Here is a 17,588-nt window from a genome sequence, read left to right on the forward strand (position 1 = left end):
ACACAACATTTTTGAAGTTCAATTCACTCCTCCTCTTAAGCTAAATCGGGACTTTAAAAAACCATCATTTTTACATCTTTATTGTATGATATTGATAGTTTGAATTTATCTATTTATTATAGATATATAATTTCATGTAATATATTCTAAAACATTGAAAAGAATTAATCTTATTAAAAAAAAATCTTAGATAATTTTCAATGGTGCGTTTAGAAATCAGGATAATGATTTCTGAAAATCATTTTCCAAGTTTCTCGTGTTTGGAGGGGGGAAATGAAAGTCAATGCAAAATTGATGAGATTTTCGGGAGAGGGGATGGGGGAGAGTCATTTCCGTTTGCAGCAGTGGAGCAGCCAATCACCCGCCGTCGCCGCCACCGCCACCACCATTGTATATTTTAAATATTTAAAATTAAAAAGAATTATGCCCATCTTTCAGAAAATGAACAAAACACACTAATAATATAATGCAACTAAACACTGGAAAGTAAAATGTTTTATGAAAAACGACTTATTTTCCATAAGTGATTTTCATGCTTTCCAAACACATCCTACTATTTTTCTATATTTACAATTAGAGCCGTCAAAATGGGTAACCATCGCGTCCCACCAAAAGACTGGCTTTGGGTGGACCCGTCTAATATGTATACATTAGTATATTACTAACATTCAAACACATCATTTTATATAATTATATATAAATATATGTTTATTTATATTGAAGAAAAAAAGTGTATTAGTAACTAGTAAATTGTATAAATGGTTTGTTATTGACTTATGGATTAACATATTATATATTTGATTATTTGTTATGACTTATTATTTTATTGAGTTAATTTCGAGGTCTCTTGTGTTTGGTGGCAATTTCAAATTTAGTCTCAGACTATTGTTTTTGTCATTTAACATCACAGACTATTATTTTTAGATATTTTTAGTTCTTTTCATGACCTTTCCTATTTTAGTAAAGACATTTTTGTCTCTTCATATTTTTCTTTTGTTATTTTTTCGATTTCAACCGATTTAATTGGTTTAGGGCTTTACTAAATATTGATTGAAAAATATGGTCACTGAAAATCAGAGGTTACCTAAAGTTATAAACCAATTAACCCTGTTGAAACCGAAAAAAATAACAAAAAATAAAATAAAATGAAAAGACAAAAATGCCCTTACTAAAAATATGAAAAGTCACGAGAAAGACTAAAATGTAAAATAATAATAATAATAATAATAATAATAATAATAATAATAATAATAATAATAATAATAATAATAATAATAGTCTGGGATGTTAAATGACAAAAATGATAGTCTGAGACTAAATTTAGAATTGCCACCAAAGATAAATGACCTCTGGTGAAATTAACTCTTATTTTATTAGTTATTATTGTGTTTAACAAATTACAAATGTATTGCCAAGCACCTTATGATCAAATGGCATGTAGTGACTCTCTCATATGGAAGGTCATAAGATAAAACCTTAGTAGGGGTGATGTTGACTCGTTGTGCTTCAACATGTTAAGAAAGTATAGATGTAGTTTTCCAAAAAAAAACAAAAACAAATTACAAATGCATTAATATATGTTTAAACTATCCAATTTACTTATTAACTATTTTATATTAATTTTTTTTTAAATATAAAACTTTTCAAATTTAGCGGACTCCTGCTGATAGAACTAAATTCACTCTATGTACTTCGAGTGTATAGTAATTTGTATAAAATTGTATGAAAATATGAAGATGGGATATAATATAAAAAATGGGCTCTCAACTTCTCTTTTATTTAATGCTTAGAGAGATGATAGAATATAAGAGAGAAGTTGTCTTTAGTCTAGAGTGAGAGCCAAGAGGAAAAAGACCCTTAACAAAGGGTCAAGTGCCCTTTATATAGGCCCAAAGTTGACATGCTGACCCATTGACTTTTGAACTGAGTTGTTTGACTTGGACCTGAGCTGTTTGAATTTGACCCGACTATTAAACGAGAGCACAAATGTATAAGGAAGTCAAAATCAGAGTATATTCCCTCTCACCTACCAATACCCGCGGACCTAAGGCGGAGCGGGCTGGCCAACCTCCTTTAGGCCCGTATTAAAAAAATTGCCCCGACCTCTTTCCGATAGCTATTTTTAGGAATAAGGTTCAAATTGGCCACTGGACGTAACCTGAAAATGCAATTAGGCCACTGAACGAAAAAAAAGTGCAATTAGGCCATTAAACACTCAAAAAATGTGCAATTAGGCCACTGAACTCTCCAAACGTATGCAATTTTACCAGATAGCAGGTTACCATCAATTTTACCAGGTTACCTGCTTACGTGGCAGCTTAGTTGGCATTTTTAATAAATTTTTAATAATTTTTAATAATTAATTTTAATAATAAATTTTATAAAAAATTGAAAAAAATTGAATAAAAAATAAAATAAAGTCGTTTTTATTTAAAAAAAAAAATTTAATAAAAAGTTATTATTAAAATTTATTAAAAATTAATTAAAATTTATTAAAAATGTCAACTCAGCTGCCACGTAAGCAGATGACCTGCTAAAATTGAGGGTAACCTGCTATCAGGTGAAATTGTATATTTTTGGAGTGTTTAGTGGTCTAATTGTACTTTTTTTTCGTTCAGTGGCCTAATTGCATTTTCAGGTTACGTTCAGTGGCCAATTTGAACCTTATTCCCTATTTTTATAATGTACTCTCAAAACTTTTTCATGCTTAAATTAGTGCTCTTAATGCGCACAAGTAACAAACTCTTATAAATTAGTGATTAAATGTAAATTTTCCCCGCTGATCTTCTATAACACTCTGGATTACATTTCGACATGGCGCTTAGAAAGGGGACAACAAATCCCGCCGGAGGGAGTAAACGCCGGCTCAAGTATGACTTACTCTTTCTCTGTTCTCTACCTTCAATGTCACCTCAAACTTTCGATTCCCTTCAAAAATCACCAAACCTGCTCGGAGAACCGTCATTGCCTCTGCCACCGGCGGCTCCGGCGTGACACCGCCGTTCAACGGGACCGTAATCGCTGCTATTGGCGGAAGCTCGGTAGCTGCGTTGGCTGCGGTGTTCCTGCTAGCTGATCCCGACGGGCGGCGGCGGATGCAGGCAGAGACGGTCGGCGGCGACGACAAGGAGGTGGTGAAGGAATACTTCAACAGCAATGGATTCCAGAGGTGGAAGAAGATATACGGAGAAACCGACGATGTGAATAAAGTTCAGTTGGACATTAGATTGGGGCATTCTAGAACTGTGGAGAATGTGATGAAGATGTTGACTGATGAGGGCCCTCTACAGGGAGTTACAGTCTGTGATGCAGGTTGTGGGACCGGATGTTTATCGATTCCGTTGGCGAAAGAAGGCGCAATTGTATCCGCCAGTGATATCTCTGCTGCTATGGTTGCTGAGGCTGAGAAACAGGTAAGATTTTTACTGATTGGAGCTCTTAACTAAACTGCATTTTCATATTCTTCATTATGCTGATCAGTGGAATCATTTTCTCAAAATTCTAATGGTCTGTTTCTGGCTAAATGACTGAATTGTTAGAAAATAAGTTTTATGGTTGCCATTAGGAGTAATATCTTTAATAGCTGCTTTAAGAAAGCTGCACATTATAAGCTAAGATCATTAAGTTGGCATTGGGAAAAGATGAGTATGTGTGCATTTACTATTACTGAAAACAACCGAATGAATTGGTTAGGCCAAGTAATGGCTGTGACATGTACAAAGTCACTGATATTTCAGAAAAAAATTGAGATATGTGGCTGGTAGAGTCATAGTACCTAGAAGATTCTATGTTTTGTTTTTCTTTAGAGTAATTAAAGCATTGGTTTCAAACTCATAGATGAAATATGAGCAGAAATCTAATTTGCTGAATTTAGTTCAGGCAAAAGAAGAGCTTTTAAAGGGGTTTGATGGTACGCGTCCTACATCAGTTATGCCTAAGTTTGAAGTGAAGGACTTAGAAAGTTTAGGTGGGAAATATGACACGGTTGTGTGTTTGGATGTTTTGATACATTACCCACAAGTTAAGGCTGATGCAATAATCGCTCATCTTGCTTCATTAGCTGATAATCGCTTAATACTGAGCTTTGCTCCAAAAACATTTTACTATGATCTCTTGAAGAGAATTGGAGAGTTGTTCCCTGGACCTTCGAAGGCTACAAGGGCATATCTCCATGCTGAGGCTGATGTGGAGCGAGCATTGGCAAGAGTTGGGTGGAGGATAAGGAAGAGAGGTTTAATAACCACACAATTTTATTTTGCAAAGGTTGTTGAGGCTCTCCCTGCTTTAGGATGAAAGACATGTTAGATCGCAGTTTGCTCTTTTTTATTACATCTCTTGGTGGTTAGGAATGAACAAGCACCCTCTAACATTCTTTTGTAAGCTCCAGACTATGTATCCAACTTTAGGACTGCAGGTTAGATAATCATATTTTGTATAATATAGTCAACAGTGATTTTTATTAAACATGTATGCTAGGTCTGAACAATATATTTTAACATCCCAAATATCAAGCTAATGGAGACCAAATAATCAAAATTTCTATATCCTATGTTTCTAGAGCTGAGTCTGCATTTCATCCTCCATTTGTTTTTTCTACAAATAGTGGAGTTTGATTGGAAAGCACATTTTGAATGGCTTTCCACTTTTATGGACTTTTAGCTGTTTGACCAGATTAAAAAAAATACTAATATGTCTGTTTGGTAAATAACATTTTAACTTAGTTATTTTAAAAGAGCTAACTGGTATACTGGATGAGATTTTTCAAAAGAGTCTTTTTGGAAATTAGCTTTTTTCACAACCTATCCCTTACAGTCTTACACACACACACACAATGCATGTATTATATTGTATGGGGGTTCTCATGTTATACTCTGATAGACTCAGATTCTATGTTAATATTTATTTGTTGACCTTACAGTGCTATGTATGTTTTAATATAAAGGTATTTCTTGTAATTGACTTATTCTAATTCGTGTTTTTGAAAGAATTGTTAATTAAAAATTTACTTTTTAAATCTATTTTTTTTAAACAAGTAAAAAAATCAAGTTATTATTGAAAAAAAAAAAAAGACTTGATATAACAACAATAATAAAATATATATTGACATTCTTATATGCCATTGTACACGTTTAAACATTAAACATTAATAACTAATAGCTAATTTTATCACAAACAATGAATGCAATCAACTCATACAAAGAAGTATGGCTGTTATTTATTAAAAGGAAAAGTAGATGCTCAGAATGAAATATTAATGTAAATAACATTGCTCTTAGTGTTGCAAAAATCGTGCCTAGGCGCTAGGCGGCCTCCTAGGCGCCCGCCTAGGCGGTCCCCAGGCGCCTAGCGATTTTTTCAACATTGCATGCTCTTAGAGGTAGAAAATTTGGACAAGAAAACAGAACTAAGCTGCAAAAATTCTTCCTAATCACGGTTGAAACAGAAAGTATGACTAAATTCTAAAAACCTTAAGAAAGCTTCTTAAAAGTTCTTGGTTTTGGGTAAGCAAAAAACTGTTGTGGATGGCTAAGGCTTTGATTGCTGCTTTTTGTATTTAAAGTTTATCAGCAATTCTCACTAGTGCATCACCAATCTTGTTAAGAGCAGCAACTAAGCTTTCGCTCTGTTCTTTACACTGCTCTCTGTCCAATTGCACATTCATGTTCCGAGCTTCAAGTTCTGCATTTAGCATATTACTGTTTCTCTCCATCACTTTAGCCAAACAGTCCTCCAGATTACTATTCTCACAACAATCAGAAAACAATCGTCTTCGCTTCACTCCCTTTTGAAGTGGGGGTCCTTTCCAGAAATGTGAACCTGACTGTTCTCCTTTTGCTGTTCCTGAGGGTATTACAAATTAGTACCTCATTATTTCTTATCTTAATAACAATCTTTAACAGTTTAAATGTGAATTTAATTGACAATGATCATAGGTGCAATTTTATTTCTATCATTCTATGGCAAACAACTTGCCATATGCTAAACAAAATGAAACAAAATATATTTACAGACTTGAGTTGGTGAATCTCTGTTAGAGGTAAGTGGAGATAACTCTTTTTCTGTGTGTGTGTGTGTGTGTAAAACAAATCAAATATCTAACTAAAACCAGAACTTCATGTCAATATGTCATACAAACTTATTGTGAATTATGCCTTCTATTTAAACTTTATTTCAGCAATAATTGCAAATGAAGTCAATCTCTGGATGTGTGCATTTATACATGCCTGGATGCACATGGTTTTTCAGCATTCTATTGAGCATAGCTAAATTACTCATTCATGATCATGAATAAGTGATAGTATCCAAATAAACTGTAACTGTCAAATACAGTTGATCATTTTATGTTGCATTCTAATTTCTAATCTGACATCCATTAGAAGCATAAACAATAATATTTCTCTTGTTTTTCATCTTACCTGGATATGGGCATGCCTGGCGAAGTGGCTGACAATTCTTCTCTGCTTACCAAAAATAAAGTAAAATAAAATAATTTTAGAAAGAAAGAAAGAAAGAATTACAAGTCTTTGGAAACTGGAAATGGTCAGTGTCCAATTTTTGGAATAACTTTGAAGCATGTAAGTAGGCTATATATCATGTCACTATATTTATGTCTTGAATCTGAAACTAGGCAAAGGGAAAACATCTGAACTATACGTCTATACTGAATAGAAACTCGAAAGGGAGTGCATGTCATAACCTTTTATTTTTCCCTAGTTTCTCAAATTTCTATCATTCAAACATCTCCAAGTTGATTGTGTGTTTCATTGAATTGTGAAAGCAAGTAAGCAACTAAGCTAGCATGTTGTAAATGATGTTTAAACACCTGAGATTGACACTGGTGAAGGGATGGTGATTGTTGGTTTATCTGGTGTGATCCCTTCTTCAGTAGAATCATCCCCATTCCACTGTGGTGTTGGTTCAAAATCTGAAAGATTAACACTATCTGCTGTTTTATGATGTCCACTTCCAAGAACTTGTTGAGCCTTCCCATTATCCTGCACCTCATCCCCTCCCTCTCCAGTTTCCATATGATTACCAGTATTTGCATCTGTGCCTAAGGTCACCACTGCAAGTTGATGTTCTGCTGCAATAAATGCCTTCCCTTCCAAAACATCATATATTTCCCTATCGAAAAAACCCGGCAACTTCCCCACCTTCCTTAAATCATTCATCATCATCCAGTATGAATCCCTCTCTTCTTTCACTTGCAACTCCCATGTTCTTATTTTCTTGAAATCACTAATAAGATTGCTCCATCGTTTTCTGCATTGAACTGGTCCTCTGTTGACACCATTTTGCTTGCAATAGGATGAGACCAAGTCCCACTTTGGTTTAATTTGTGCACAATCAAGAACTGAACTAGCCCCACACCCCCTTCTTCTATCTTCTGCAATCTTCTTCCCTTCTATGAGCACCAATGTTTCTGGTCTGGTCCACCGAGGGTGTCGACATGTTTTATTCTTATCATCTACCACCTCATTACGTAATTCCTCTCCAACCACTATGCTGCTAGTTGAAGATAAACCGTTTTTGTTCATCTCAATTGACCCCGATGCCATGACATTTAGTTCTGTTGCCTAGTGACCTGACAGTGTCTATAAACCCGAAGGGATTGTACTGTTTTGGTACAGAGGATAACGTTTTGGGATTGCAAATTGACTAAAATAGGAGAATAACCTTGTATGGCTTAGGAGGATATGATTAGGACTTGAATTCTATGTAATTAGGTTACTTGTTTGGATTGATCTTCCCCTTTATTGTCTTCCAAACCAGGATATTTTCCTTTCTTTGGAGGTGGGATGCACTTTGCTTTCTAGGATTTTGTTTGGAACGTTACCTTTGCTTTAGGCAAAATCTGTCATTATCCCAATATCCCATCATCCTCCTTGCTGTAAAGAGTAATACCTCTTCAAATTTTGTCTCTAATATAGTCAATGCATATGATGTGTTCTGATAAAAAATAATTTAAGATTTTTTCAATAAACATGACATCTGTTCTTTCTATTTTTAGTAGTGAGCATTTTTGTTATTTCATATTGCATTTAAAAAAAAAAAAACTTGTACACATTACATTTTAGGATTATGCTATATGTACAAAAGATTTTCACCATTTGATGTGACAATATATGATAATAACTTTTTTTTAAGACGAGCTGTGGGTTGGCCAATTTAATATTATATATATATTTTTAAAGAATACTCGTACACATTACATTTTTGTTCTAAATATACTTTTTCCTCAGCAGTTTTTTTTTTTTTAAAAAAAAAAAAAATCGAAGGTGAGGGGCAATGGCAAATTATTTTGTGGACCCAAATCTAAAGATACACTATTTATATACTAAATATTCACAATTTTATATACTTAATGTTCACAATTTACACACTAAATGTTCACAATTTTATATATTAAATAAAATAAACAATTGAATTGATGCAAGAGGGGAGGGTGGACCACGTGAGGAGCAACTCCAATATTAACGTTTAGATTATGTTAATTCTCAAAAAGCATGATGAGAAAAGTGAGCATTTAATAGTTATCTTCATCAAGCAATCTCTTTCAAATGAGTATGTAATATGTCAATTCCCTACAAAATAAGTCAAAATTAAGCAGAACTAAGTATTTAACCCAAAGGATTTAAAATTCAAAAATCTCGTGAATGGACATAATTGACTTCAAAAAACTTAAATTTTCTTAGGAATCATGACTGCCTTTTTTTCAGCGCTGGCAAATTATGCTGTGCATCCTTATGCACCATGCATGGTGCATAAGGATGCAAAAATGACGTCGTTTTAATAAACGCGTGTCTCCCCTTTAAAAAAAAAAAATTCAAGTTCGATTCTCAGCAACAACATATGAACTAAAATTCCATAATCGATGAACTATAATTCCATAATCTAATCTATGAACTAAAAATTTCAGAATGAATGAACTAAAATTCCATAATCTATAAACTAAAATTTCAGAATCGATGAACTACAATTTCATAATCGATGAACTATAATTTCATAATCAATGAACTATATTTCCATAATCTATGAACTAAAATTCCAGAATGAAGGAACAATATAATGTTGTTGCTGGGAATCGAACCTGAATTTTTTTAAAGGGAAGACACGCGTTTTTTAATAAAACGACGTCGTTTTGGCATCTGTATGCACCATGCATGGTGCATACGGATGCACAGCATAACGATTGCTGGTAAAAACCAACAATAATTCTTTCTCATTTTATTTATCTTCACTTTTTCCTTCTGAGAAGTTATAGGCCTTGGCATGACATGTCATTTTGTGATATGATACTGTTGATGTCGTACTACATGGTGCACTTAACCCGCACCTCAATGGCGACCGGTTATCAGTTAATTTTATTTTTTATTTTATTTTATTTTTTAAATTATTAGAAATAGCACCGGAGTTTTGCCAGATGGTTGTTAGAATAGTGACCTACGATAATTAATTTTTGAATTTTATCTGTATTAAAATAAAATGTTGATGGGTTTAATTACTATTTTAAAGAGTTTGAAGGTCTTTTTACTTTGTATGTAAAAATCGTAACTTATTTAGTTTTTGTTTTTAAAAAAAAAATTGACGTTCACTTTTAAAAATAAGAAAATATTGTGAGAATTTAAGATATTTTATTTTAATAATCCCACGCGGCACGTGTGCACCAATTGTCCAAATCTTTGCCTATCGCCTATCGGGAGTATATACGTAATCACGTAAAGAGTTTAAAAAAGGAACTCTTTAGAGGAAGTTATATAAAGAAACCCCTTTTTTTCCGAAATTTTTTTGACAAGAAGCCGAGAAGCCGAGAAATATAGAGAGAATCAGTGGAGGGAGACTGGACAAACGGAGATACGAAGATACGAAGAAACGAAGAAACGGAGAAACGAAGAAGCGAAGAAGAGTTGATTGAAAACATGAGCGCGCATCCGTTTCTGAAAAAGCCCAAAGTGGAGCCAGATGAGGAGAACGGCGGCGGAAGCATCGGCGGAGAAGCCAAGAATGACGGCAAGGATGTTCCGGCAGATGATACAAATGATCAGTCTAGGAGCGAGCAAGAAGAAGCCCTAGTTGCTCTCGTTGAACATCGGACTAAGGAGGTTCATGATCTCCGGCAGCGCATCTCTTACTATAAATCTCAGGTTTTTATTTCAATTATTTGTTTTGACTGTGATTTTTGTATTTCTTTTGAGTACTGTGTTGTATCTGTGGAAGATTTGATAGTGCATTAGTGTTGCTTTGCTCGTTCAGTTCTTGTGCATATTGCGTGCTTGTGATTTTGGACTATAGTGGTTTGAACTTTGAACTATGATTTATTTTTATTCTTACTGAGGATTAAAATAATGGGCTTTAGACAATTGTTGGAGTTAACGTGTGTAACTGAACTGGAAATGGGGGAAAATTGAGGGAAGTTGTGTACTTGTGTTGGTGAAACTATAGGGAGAAGATGGAATTTTGGTTATGGGAGGGTGGTATGGAGTTGGCTCCCAACTATCTGCTGGTTGGCTTAACAACCAAGCTGAAAACAGGAGACTTGTAACTAAAATAGAAGCAAAACAAAAAAAAAAATTGTGAACATGCTGGTCCCAAGTCATGGATTGGTGAGTTGAAATCCTTTGATTTGGCTTTGAAGATCACCTATTGTTCAATTGAGCCATAAACCATTAAAATCTTGCTGCTCTGTTTATTCTTTTAATTCTCCAACTTTGCACCATAAGTATTGGTTGTAGACTTTGTGTACATTGACTAAAACAGCATATATGTCATGCCCCTCAACTTTAGACCATCCTTGTTCCCCAGGATGTGATAGAGCTAAGACGGATGCAAAATGAACCCCGAATTTCCATCATTAATGCATTTCTGGAGGTGCCTAGAATTCATAATGCCAACTAGTAACTTACCAAACTGGGTTGAGTTCCATATATTGGGGTTCTTTTGTGAGTACAGGGCTTCCATAGTAGTTAGACTCAGAAAGCGTATAAGAAAAGGTTTTGAAGCTTCATCAATAAAAAAGTACTCCGTATTATGCACTCCTTGGGTCATCTGAACCTGTTAATTACTATGCTTCTACCTTGTTTTTGGGATCTTGCTCTAACTTGTCAAAAGTGATCACTTTGTCGCCTAGTGATGCAACCAATGGCAAAATGTTTCACTTCGGTGAAGTGTTGGAAAGTGAGAAAGCAAACAAAAGTGCCCACTTTGACAACAAAGCAAGAGGAAAATGATGACTTAATTACTGAAAAAGCGCACTTAGTTGTATAAAGTGAGTCAACGATCTAACCTCCAAAACTTAGGGGTAAAAGGGCAGTTCATTTAAATCTTTTCTTCAGAGTTTAGTGACATCTTCTCCGATCTTCTCCCTTATAGTCACCATTAACTCTCAGCTAGCCTCAAGTGTGTACTGTTTTTTATTCTTCTTCTCTTTCACAATACTAATTTTCTTTTCTTTTTTACTCCCTTGCTGTTTATGAAAAAACTGAAAGTTTGGATGATGACGAATATTGATGATTGGTAAATGCTATTGACTTTATTATTTAACTCATCTTTGTCAGTACTTAGTTTGCTCTAGACTATTGTATATTGATGAAATTATGCAACTGTAAGATAAAATATATCACATATAATCATAGGAGTTGCATTGTCAACCATCTACATAAATCATATATATACGCGCGCACGTGTGTGTGTCAAGTGGTTGAAAATTGATTTCATGACGTTCAATCGCTCTATTTTAAAAAAAGCATTGCTCCGGTTTATGCTTTGAGTTTTAAAGCAATTTAGGCCTTGTTGTTTCTTTGGGCTTTCACTCTCAACAACTTTCACTCACTCCCGTGTTTAGTGTGCTTGTCATTAATTGCGGGAGCATAAATTTTATAGATGAATTAATGGACCTTGTATCTATTTTACCACTCAAATGTTCTTTTTCTTTATTTCTGTCCATTAGAGATGCTAGATGCACAACCACTTTAAAGTTGAGGGTAACCATCTCCAGGATACCATTCCATTGTACGGTCCGGAGACTCTTGCAACTATCATAAAATCCAAGCAAGTGGAGATATAATTGTGATAAAATATAAATGTTTGGTATTAAATTGGCAAAACTTAAAGATTTGGATATAATTATCGGTGGTTTTTTTTCACCAATAAGCCCTTTTTAAATTATAGGTTGTCATTATTATTATTGTTGTTGTTATTATTATTAATTTATTGTTATTAATTATAGGAAAAAATATGAGATTATGTTATATGTCAATTGCTGAATTAATTTAGATAATTGCTCATAAATAGTCTATGTTTGATGTTTCCTAAAACATTAATTGCTCATAATACTAAAATGCTAATTGCTCATAATGCTAAATTGTTAGATATGTTTTGTGGTTTAGTTTTAGAAAAATACTTCAAAGGATAATTTACTTTTGAGAAATCATCTAACCAAGATAGTCCAGGAGTTTCAAGTGTGTCTTTGTATTCATATTAATTTAGAAGAACTTAACGTAGATCCCGCTAAAAAGAAACTTATCAATGATTTATCATGTTAATGATAGAGATGTTGTGCGGTGGTGGTATTTGCAAATAGGTTCTTGTTAACCTCAAAATTATACGTACTCACCAGCCAAATTTTCTGACTTTTAATTTTCAACTACACTGGCCAAATTTCCTAACTCCACCATGGTCTCTGGAGTTGGTTTTTATTCACCTGCTAGATCACTAAACCGAACCCTAATCACCTATCGTGAGTTGACATTTCCCCTTTTTATATCCAAAATTGTAATAATATATTCCCCATTGTGTGAAAGAGACGTACAAAAATGTCATTCACTTATTTAGCTATTTTAATTCTCTAGCTTACCAAAATCAGTTTTTGGCTTGCCTGTATTGATAAAAACATTATACTTTATAATATAAAGCAGAATACACATTCTGAATTGAATAGTGTATATATATATATATATATATATATATATATATATATATATATATATATATATATATATATATATATATATATTTCCTTTTTTGCTAATGAAAGTTACAAAGTATAGAGTTAGAGAAGCTGCAATCTTCTTTTGGATAATTGGATATCAAATGCTAGGAAAATGTAATTAATGGATTACCGATTACGAGATACTAAAGTTTACAGTTTATTAACTATTTTTTGACTTCGTAATCTTTGTACTGTTTGGGAAACTTTTGTGTTGATGTGGTCTCGTATTATTGACGATATGAATCTCATAATTCTAGCATATGACCATTTTGTGGTGGAAAGATTCTTATCAGCTGCTTTAGTGATCATGATTCAAATTAAAAAATTTTGAGCATGTAAAGTTAAAAATAATACAGTAAGGAGGTTAGGTTTTCTCTTCTCTCTCTCCTTTTTAGTGTTATGGGTAGAGTTATGTCATGAATGGAATTTAATTTTCCTTTAAATTTTAGCTGTTTGAGGTTGATTTACTTCTTTACATGGCATGGATTGAATTCTTAGTTTTGACTTTTGAGTTGTTTCCTTCTTTACTGAGACCAAAAGTAATGTTTTAATTTTTTCCCCCCTTTTTGATGTGTTGTGCAGCTCATTGAAGCAGAGAGAAGATTAGATGACACACAAGGGAAGCTAGCTCGCCTTCGTGGTCAGGACAGTATTACAACATCCAAGAGCTTTCATGATAATGGTATGAAGAAAGTGAAATCCAAAACAAGTTCCATGAATCCTGAAGATTCATATAAAAGTCAGTCTGAGACTAAAGCACAAGATGAGGGTATGGCAATTAGACCTGTAGAGAATAAATCAGCATGTACTTCCCGGAGGACAGAACTATCTTCTGGAAACCAACTTCAGGGTAAACCACAACTTGTAATTCCTGATGTGAAACCAAAAGTTTCTCAACCAACTAAGATGACAGAATCTGAACCTAAAATTCCAAGTGGTCCTGGTTCGTTGAATCGTGAACCGGCATTTCCTCACAGTAGTAGTACAACGAAGATAAAAGGAGACAAAACTCTGAGGAAGCCTTCTGAGAAGGATGCTGATGTTCAAAATAAAGGAACTAAGAGAAAATTTGGTAATATTTTCATCTGTGGTCCTATAATTTCCATGTGCTTGTTGAATTTTATTTTATTTTCTAATTTCTAAATAAGTATGAATGTCAAATCTGTGTAATTTACTAAAGGTATGTTTTTTTTAACATGCTTATTTTCCTAATGCAGAGCAGAAGGAGCACAAAGATCTAATCCCTATGATTTGTACTAGTTCTTCACCCTGCACTATCCGCTGCCAGACATGCTCTTCTATATCGAGTCAACATAAGAGAAAGCTTAGAAGTCTCATCTTGTGCCCAACTAGTGAGCAACTTTTTGCGACAAGGTAGTTAGGGCTTGCTTGAGAGTCTAAGTAAAAAAGCCATGAATTTTGGATTCTAATATTGGATGCTCTCAACTTTCAGTGCCTTAAAATTAACTAAAATTGGGCTGTTTTTAGCAAATATAGCTTCTAAATATCAGATTATGTATACTTTGTGAAAAATGCAGGATATGCAATAACTTAATGTCTTCTGTGTATCCTTCCCATAATCTGAAGCATTTTTGTATTTGTATATAAACTGTTTGTGACTGTTTTTATTAGGAGTTTTCAGAAAACGTACATGTTTATGTTACACTATACTTCCACATCCTCTTGTCCATGAAGTAATTGTGGGATTCATTTTTTTAATTGTATACTTCTTCTAATGATATTAGAGGTTTTGTGATGGATAGAGAAAACGGGGCTTCTTGTTTACATCATATTACTAATCCAAAATCTTATTTAAAAATGCAGTGCGCTGGATGGAGTTGTCAACCTGTGGCAGGTTCAGAGCAGAGGGTATGTTTGCACTGATTTATGGATAACTTTCATAGATGTTATAGAATGATAGATTGAAACGTCTGGTGGGCGAACTCTGGCAAGGCAGAAGCTATACGTAAATGAGTGAAGAGATAGGATACTATAAAACTAGATACCATTTATATTGATTTGATGGAACCTAGTTTTTATAGACTTATTTAGATAAAACTGAAAGTCTCCTAGACAAGCCAAAAGTCTACTAGAGATATATGAAGAGTCTCTACATATTTTATATTTATGACATATATTATCCTTCACAATAGGCACACCAATTTGTTTTTCCTTTCTAGATACTTCTTAAAATGGTACCCTACTTAATTACAAACTAATGTAATCTCTTATCAAAATTGATTATTTGTCCTCATCACATGCTTACTTGTACTGTCTATATGCAGATCTGCTAATCTTCTTAGTAGTACTGATTGCTTGTCATCGAAGCATAGGAGATGGCCAGAAGATATAGCCTGGCATCCTGATGGGGATACTATATTTTCAGTTTACAGTGCTGATGGTGGAGAATCCCAGATTTCAATCCTTAATCTGAACAAAGGGAAAGAGGTATTCACTTTATTATCTAATGATATGAGCTTTACATTTGTAAAATCTACAAGTATGACTTTGCATGCCCGGATTTGTGTTCAATGCATATACCTGAATATTTCATTGGTCAATGACTGTAACCTCATTCACTAAGACATACAATCTATGTGTGTTAAATGTTGAATACTTGAATATAGATAATGCTAAACAGAAGATCCAGACAATTAATCTTTTGGTTGTAGAACTTGTTGGATGTATTGGTATGCTCAGTTCACTTTCCTCCATGTTATGGATGAAAAAGTAGTGGCCTCACTCTGTTGATATTGGAGATCAAGCATGTGGTTTAACTCACTCTTGATATTGAAAATTGAGCATATTATTTGGCTAAATCAAGTAATAGGTATTTGCTTGTTTACTTTCGTTTCAGACAAGATGATATGCTATGCCATGAAGTGGAAATTCCATGATTTTTGTTGTATGCATGAAATATAATTGGTGTCAGATGACCTTAATACTTGAATAAGTAATTTAGTGCCATATCATAAGTGCACCAAACAAAGTCGTATATTTTGAATAAAAATAAAATTATATCAGTTCTGATCTCATACCCTGATGTATTAATAGAGAATGCGCGTAAGTTTCTTGGAAGAGAAGCCTCACGTCAGAGGCATCATCAACAACATAGTGTTCATGCCATGGGAAGATATCGGTTTTGTTACTGGTGGTAGTGATCATGCTGTTGTCTTTTGGACTGAGAAAGAAGGGGCAAATTCATGGAAGCCTAAAGCATTGCATAGAAGTATGCATTCCTCAGCTGTAATGGGAGTTGCTGGTATGCAACATAAGAAAAGTGTGATGTCTGCTGGTGCTGACAAGAGGATTGTCGGATTTGATCTTCAAGCTGGAAGAGCCGACTACAACCATCAAATAGACAGCAAATGCATGAGTATTTTGCCCAATCCACGTGACTTCAATCTCATTATGGTTCAGGCAGGGTAAGTTACCACTGCAATATCCTTTTATTCTTTTCTTTTGCATACTTCTCCCAAAAGGTTGAATCCCCAACCCCAAGGGCCCCCCACGGCCTGGCCTGACAGAGCATGTGAGAGGATGTAAATCACGGTAACTCAATGGCTCAGCAGACAGGGCCAAATGCCAGTGCGCACAAGGGATCTGCCCACTTTGGGCATAATCCCTACACTGCTGCTACCGTGTTTCGAACCTTGGTCTCTTCTTCCAAATACTGCCTACTGAACTAGTGAGCTAAACCCATGTGGGCTTGTTTGCATACTTATTTTTCCTCAATATGGGGGTGAGGCCCTTGACAAGAGAAGGGAAGTTGAGGAAATAACTTGGTTGGTGTGGAGTTTTACCTAGTTTTCTTTTATCTGAAGTTGATTGTTTTGGTATGTACTCCACATTTACATAATCCCTTAAATGCTATCCCCCTGTGCAGGACATTAGAGAAGCAGCTTCGGCTGTTTGATATCAGAGCAAGGCAAAGAGAGGTCCATGCATTCGGGTGGAAGCAAGAAAGCAGTGACTCACAATCAGCCCTCATAAATCAGGCTTGGTCTCCCGACGGCTTGTACATCACATCTGGCTCAGTTGATCCTGTCATCCACATGTTCGATATAAGGTACAACTCACACAAACCTTCTCAGTCCATAAGGGCCCATCAGAAACGAGTCTTCAAAGCTGTCTGGCACCACTCTCTCCCTCTCCTCATATCCATCTCTTCTGATTTGAACATTGGATTGCACAAAGTCACCTGAGTGTCAAAAAAATCTCAAGTCGTCTAGCCCTGCCGGCCTCTCCAGTCTCCCCTCCTTGCTATTTGTGTCGAGGAATCTTATCTCCCAGAGATGTCTGATCCGAGAGATAACACACATAGCATTGTAACGTGCACTGACATGGAAGTGAAAGCGACTCCATTTTTCACCAACGATGTAGCTCACCCTGAGGGTTTTTGATACACTAGAACTGAGCTCCATTAAATATGCGTAATGGCTTTAAACCTTTTTCTAGTTGCCATCATGGAGAATGGTTTTCTTGCTCCATGTAAAGTATGCCAGTCAGGTATAGTAATAGATGGAGAGAAATTGTATACACAATGGAAATTTTGTAAAATGCCTGAGGACAAATTATAAATGTTGTTTCCCTGCCCAAA

At 34.7% G+C, this 17,588-nt stretch overlaps 3 protein-coding genes across 9 annotated transcripts; 2 read left to right on the forward strand and 1 right to left on the reverse strand.

The window, feature by feature from the left end:
- Positions 1-2,876: 2,876 nt before the first annotated feature.
- On the forward strand, positions 2,877-4,544 carry LOC109164735 (magnesium protoporphyrin IX methyltransferase, chloroplastic-like; the record flags this gene model as incomplete). The annotated part of the gene is made up of 2 exons (XM_019313285.1): positions 2,877-3,413; positions 3,880-4,544. Coding segments are annotated over 2 exons (951 nt in total), but the record flags the coding sequence as incomplete, so codon positions are not given.
- Positions 4,545-5,380: 836 nt separating this feature from the next.
- Positions 5,381-8,029, reverse strand: LOC109164708 (trihelix transcription factor ASR3-like). Of its 5 annotated transcripts, none has more exons than XM_019313255.1 (3): positions 6,824-8,029; positions 6,417-6,461; positions 5,381-5,835 (listed from the first exon to the last, which is right to left on the reverse strand). In XM_019313255.1, exons 1-3 carry the CDS (start codon positions 7,557-7,559, stop codon positions 5,555-5,557), a joined length of 1,062 nt encoding a protein of 353 aa, XP_019168800.1. In that variant the 5' UTR covers positions 7,560-8,029; the 3' UTR covers positions 5,381-5,554. The 5 variants fall into 5 exon arrangements, with proteins under 5 accessions (XP_019168800.1, XP_019168798.1, XP_019168801.1 ...); XM_019313253.1 differs by having other exon boundaries at positions 5,381-5,841; positions 6,824-8,028; XM_019313256.1 differs by having other exon boundaries at positions 6,417-6,458; positions 6,824-8,027.
- Positions 8,030-9,746: 1,717 nt separating this feature from the next.
- LOC109165486 lies at positions 9,747-17,588 on the forward strand. 3 transcript variants are annotated; one of them, XM_019314271.1, is made up of 8 exons: positions 9,747-9,863; positions 9,904-10,145; positions 13,571-14,060; positions 14,206-14,362; positions 14,813-14,857; positions 15,274-15,436; positions 16,043-16,413; positions 16,875-17,329. In XM_019314271.1, the coding sequence occupies exons 2-8, from the start codon at positions 9,921-9,923 to the stop codon at positions 17,191-17,193; spliced, it is 1,770 nt and encodes a 589-aa protein (XP_019169816.1). In that variant the 5' UTR covers positions 9,747-9,863; positions 9,904-9,920; the 3' UTR covers positions 17,194-17,329. The 3 variants fall into 3 exon arrangements, with proteins under 3 accessions (XP_019169816.1, XP_019169817.1, XP_019169818.1); XM_019314272.1 differs by having other exon boundaries at positions 9,747-9,858; positions 9,899-10,145; XM_019314273.1 differs by having other exon boundaries at positions 9,747-10,145; positions 16,875-17,588.

This window comes from Ipomoea nil, unplaced genomic scaffold (genome assembly GCF_001879475.1).
Source record: "Ipomoea nil cultivar Tokyo-kokei standard unplaced genomic scaffold, Asagao_1.1 scaffold3069, whole genome shotgun sequence".
Lineage (NCBI taxonomy): Eukaryota > Viridiplantae > Streptophyta > Magnoliopsida > Solanales > Convolvulaceae > Ipomoea > Ipomoea nil.

What these genes read in the sequence shown, in the direction of transcription:
- LOC109164708 (XM_019313253.1), bottom strand. Translation starts at nt 7,559, where the DNA reads ATGGCATCGGGGTCAATTGAGATGAACAAAAACGGTTTATCTTCAACT. An exon ending in TTCACCAGTGTCAATCTCAG is followed by an intron (nt 6,462 to 6,823) that starts GTGTTTAAACAT and finishes ATTTTTGGTAAG; the next exon opens with CAGAGAAGAATTGTCAGCCA. An exon ending in CCAGGCATGCCCATATCCAG is followed by an intron (nt 5,842 to 6,416) that starts GTAAGATGAAAA and finishes TAATACCCTCAG; the next exon opens with GAACAGCAAAAGGAGAACAG.
- LOC109165486 (XM_019314273.1), top strand. Translation starts at nt 9,921, where the DNA reads ATGAGCGCGCATCCGTTTCTGAAAAAGCCCAAAGTGGAGCCAGATGAG. An exon ending in TGGCAGGTTCAGAGCAGAGG is followed by an intron (nt 14,858 to 15,273) that starts GTATGTTTGCAC and finishes GTCTATATGCAG; the next exon opens with ATCTGCTAATCTTCTTAGTA. An exon ending in ATCTGAACAAAGGGAAAGAG is followed by an intron (nt 15,437 to 16,042) that starts GTATTCACTTTA and finishes ATGTATTAATAG; the next exon opens with AGAATGCGCGTAAGTTTCTT.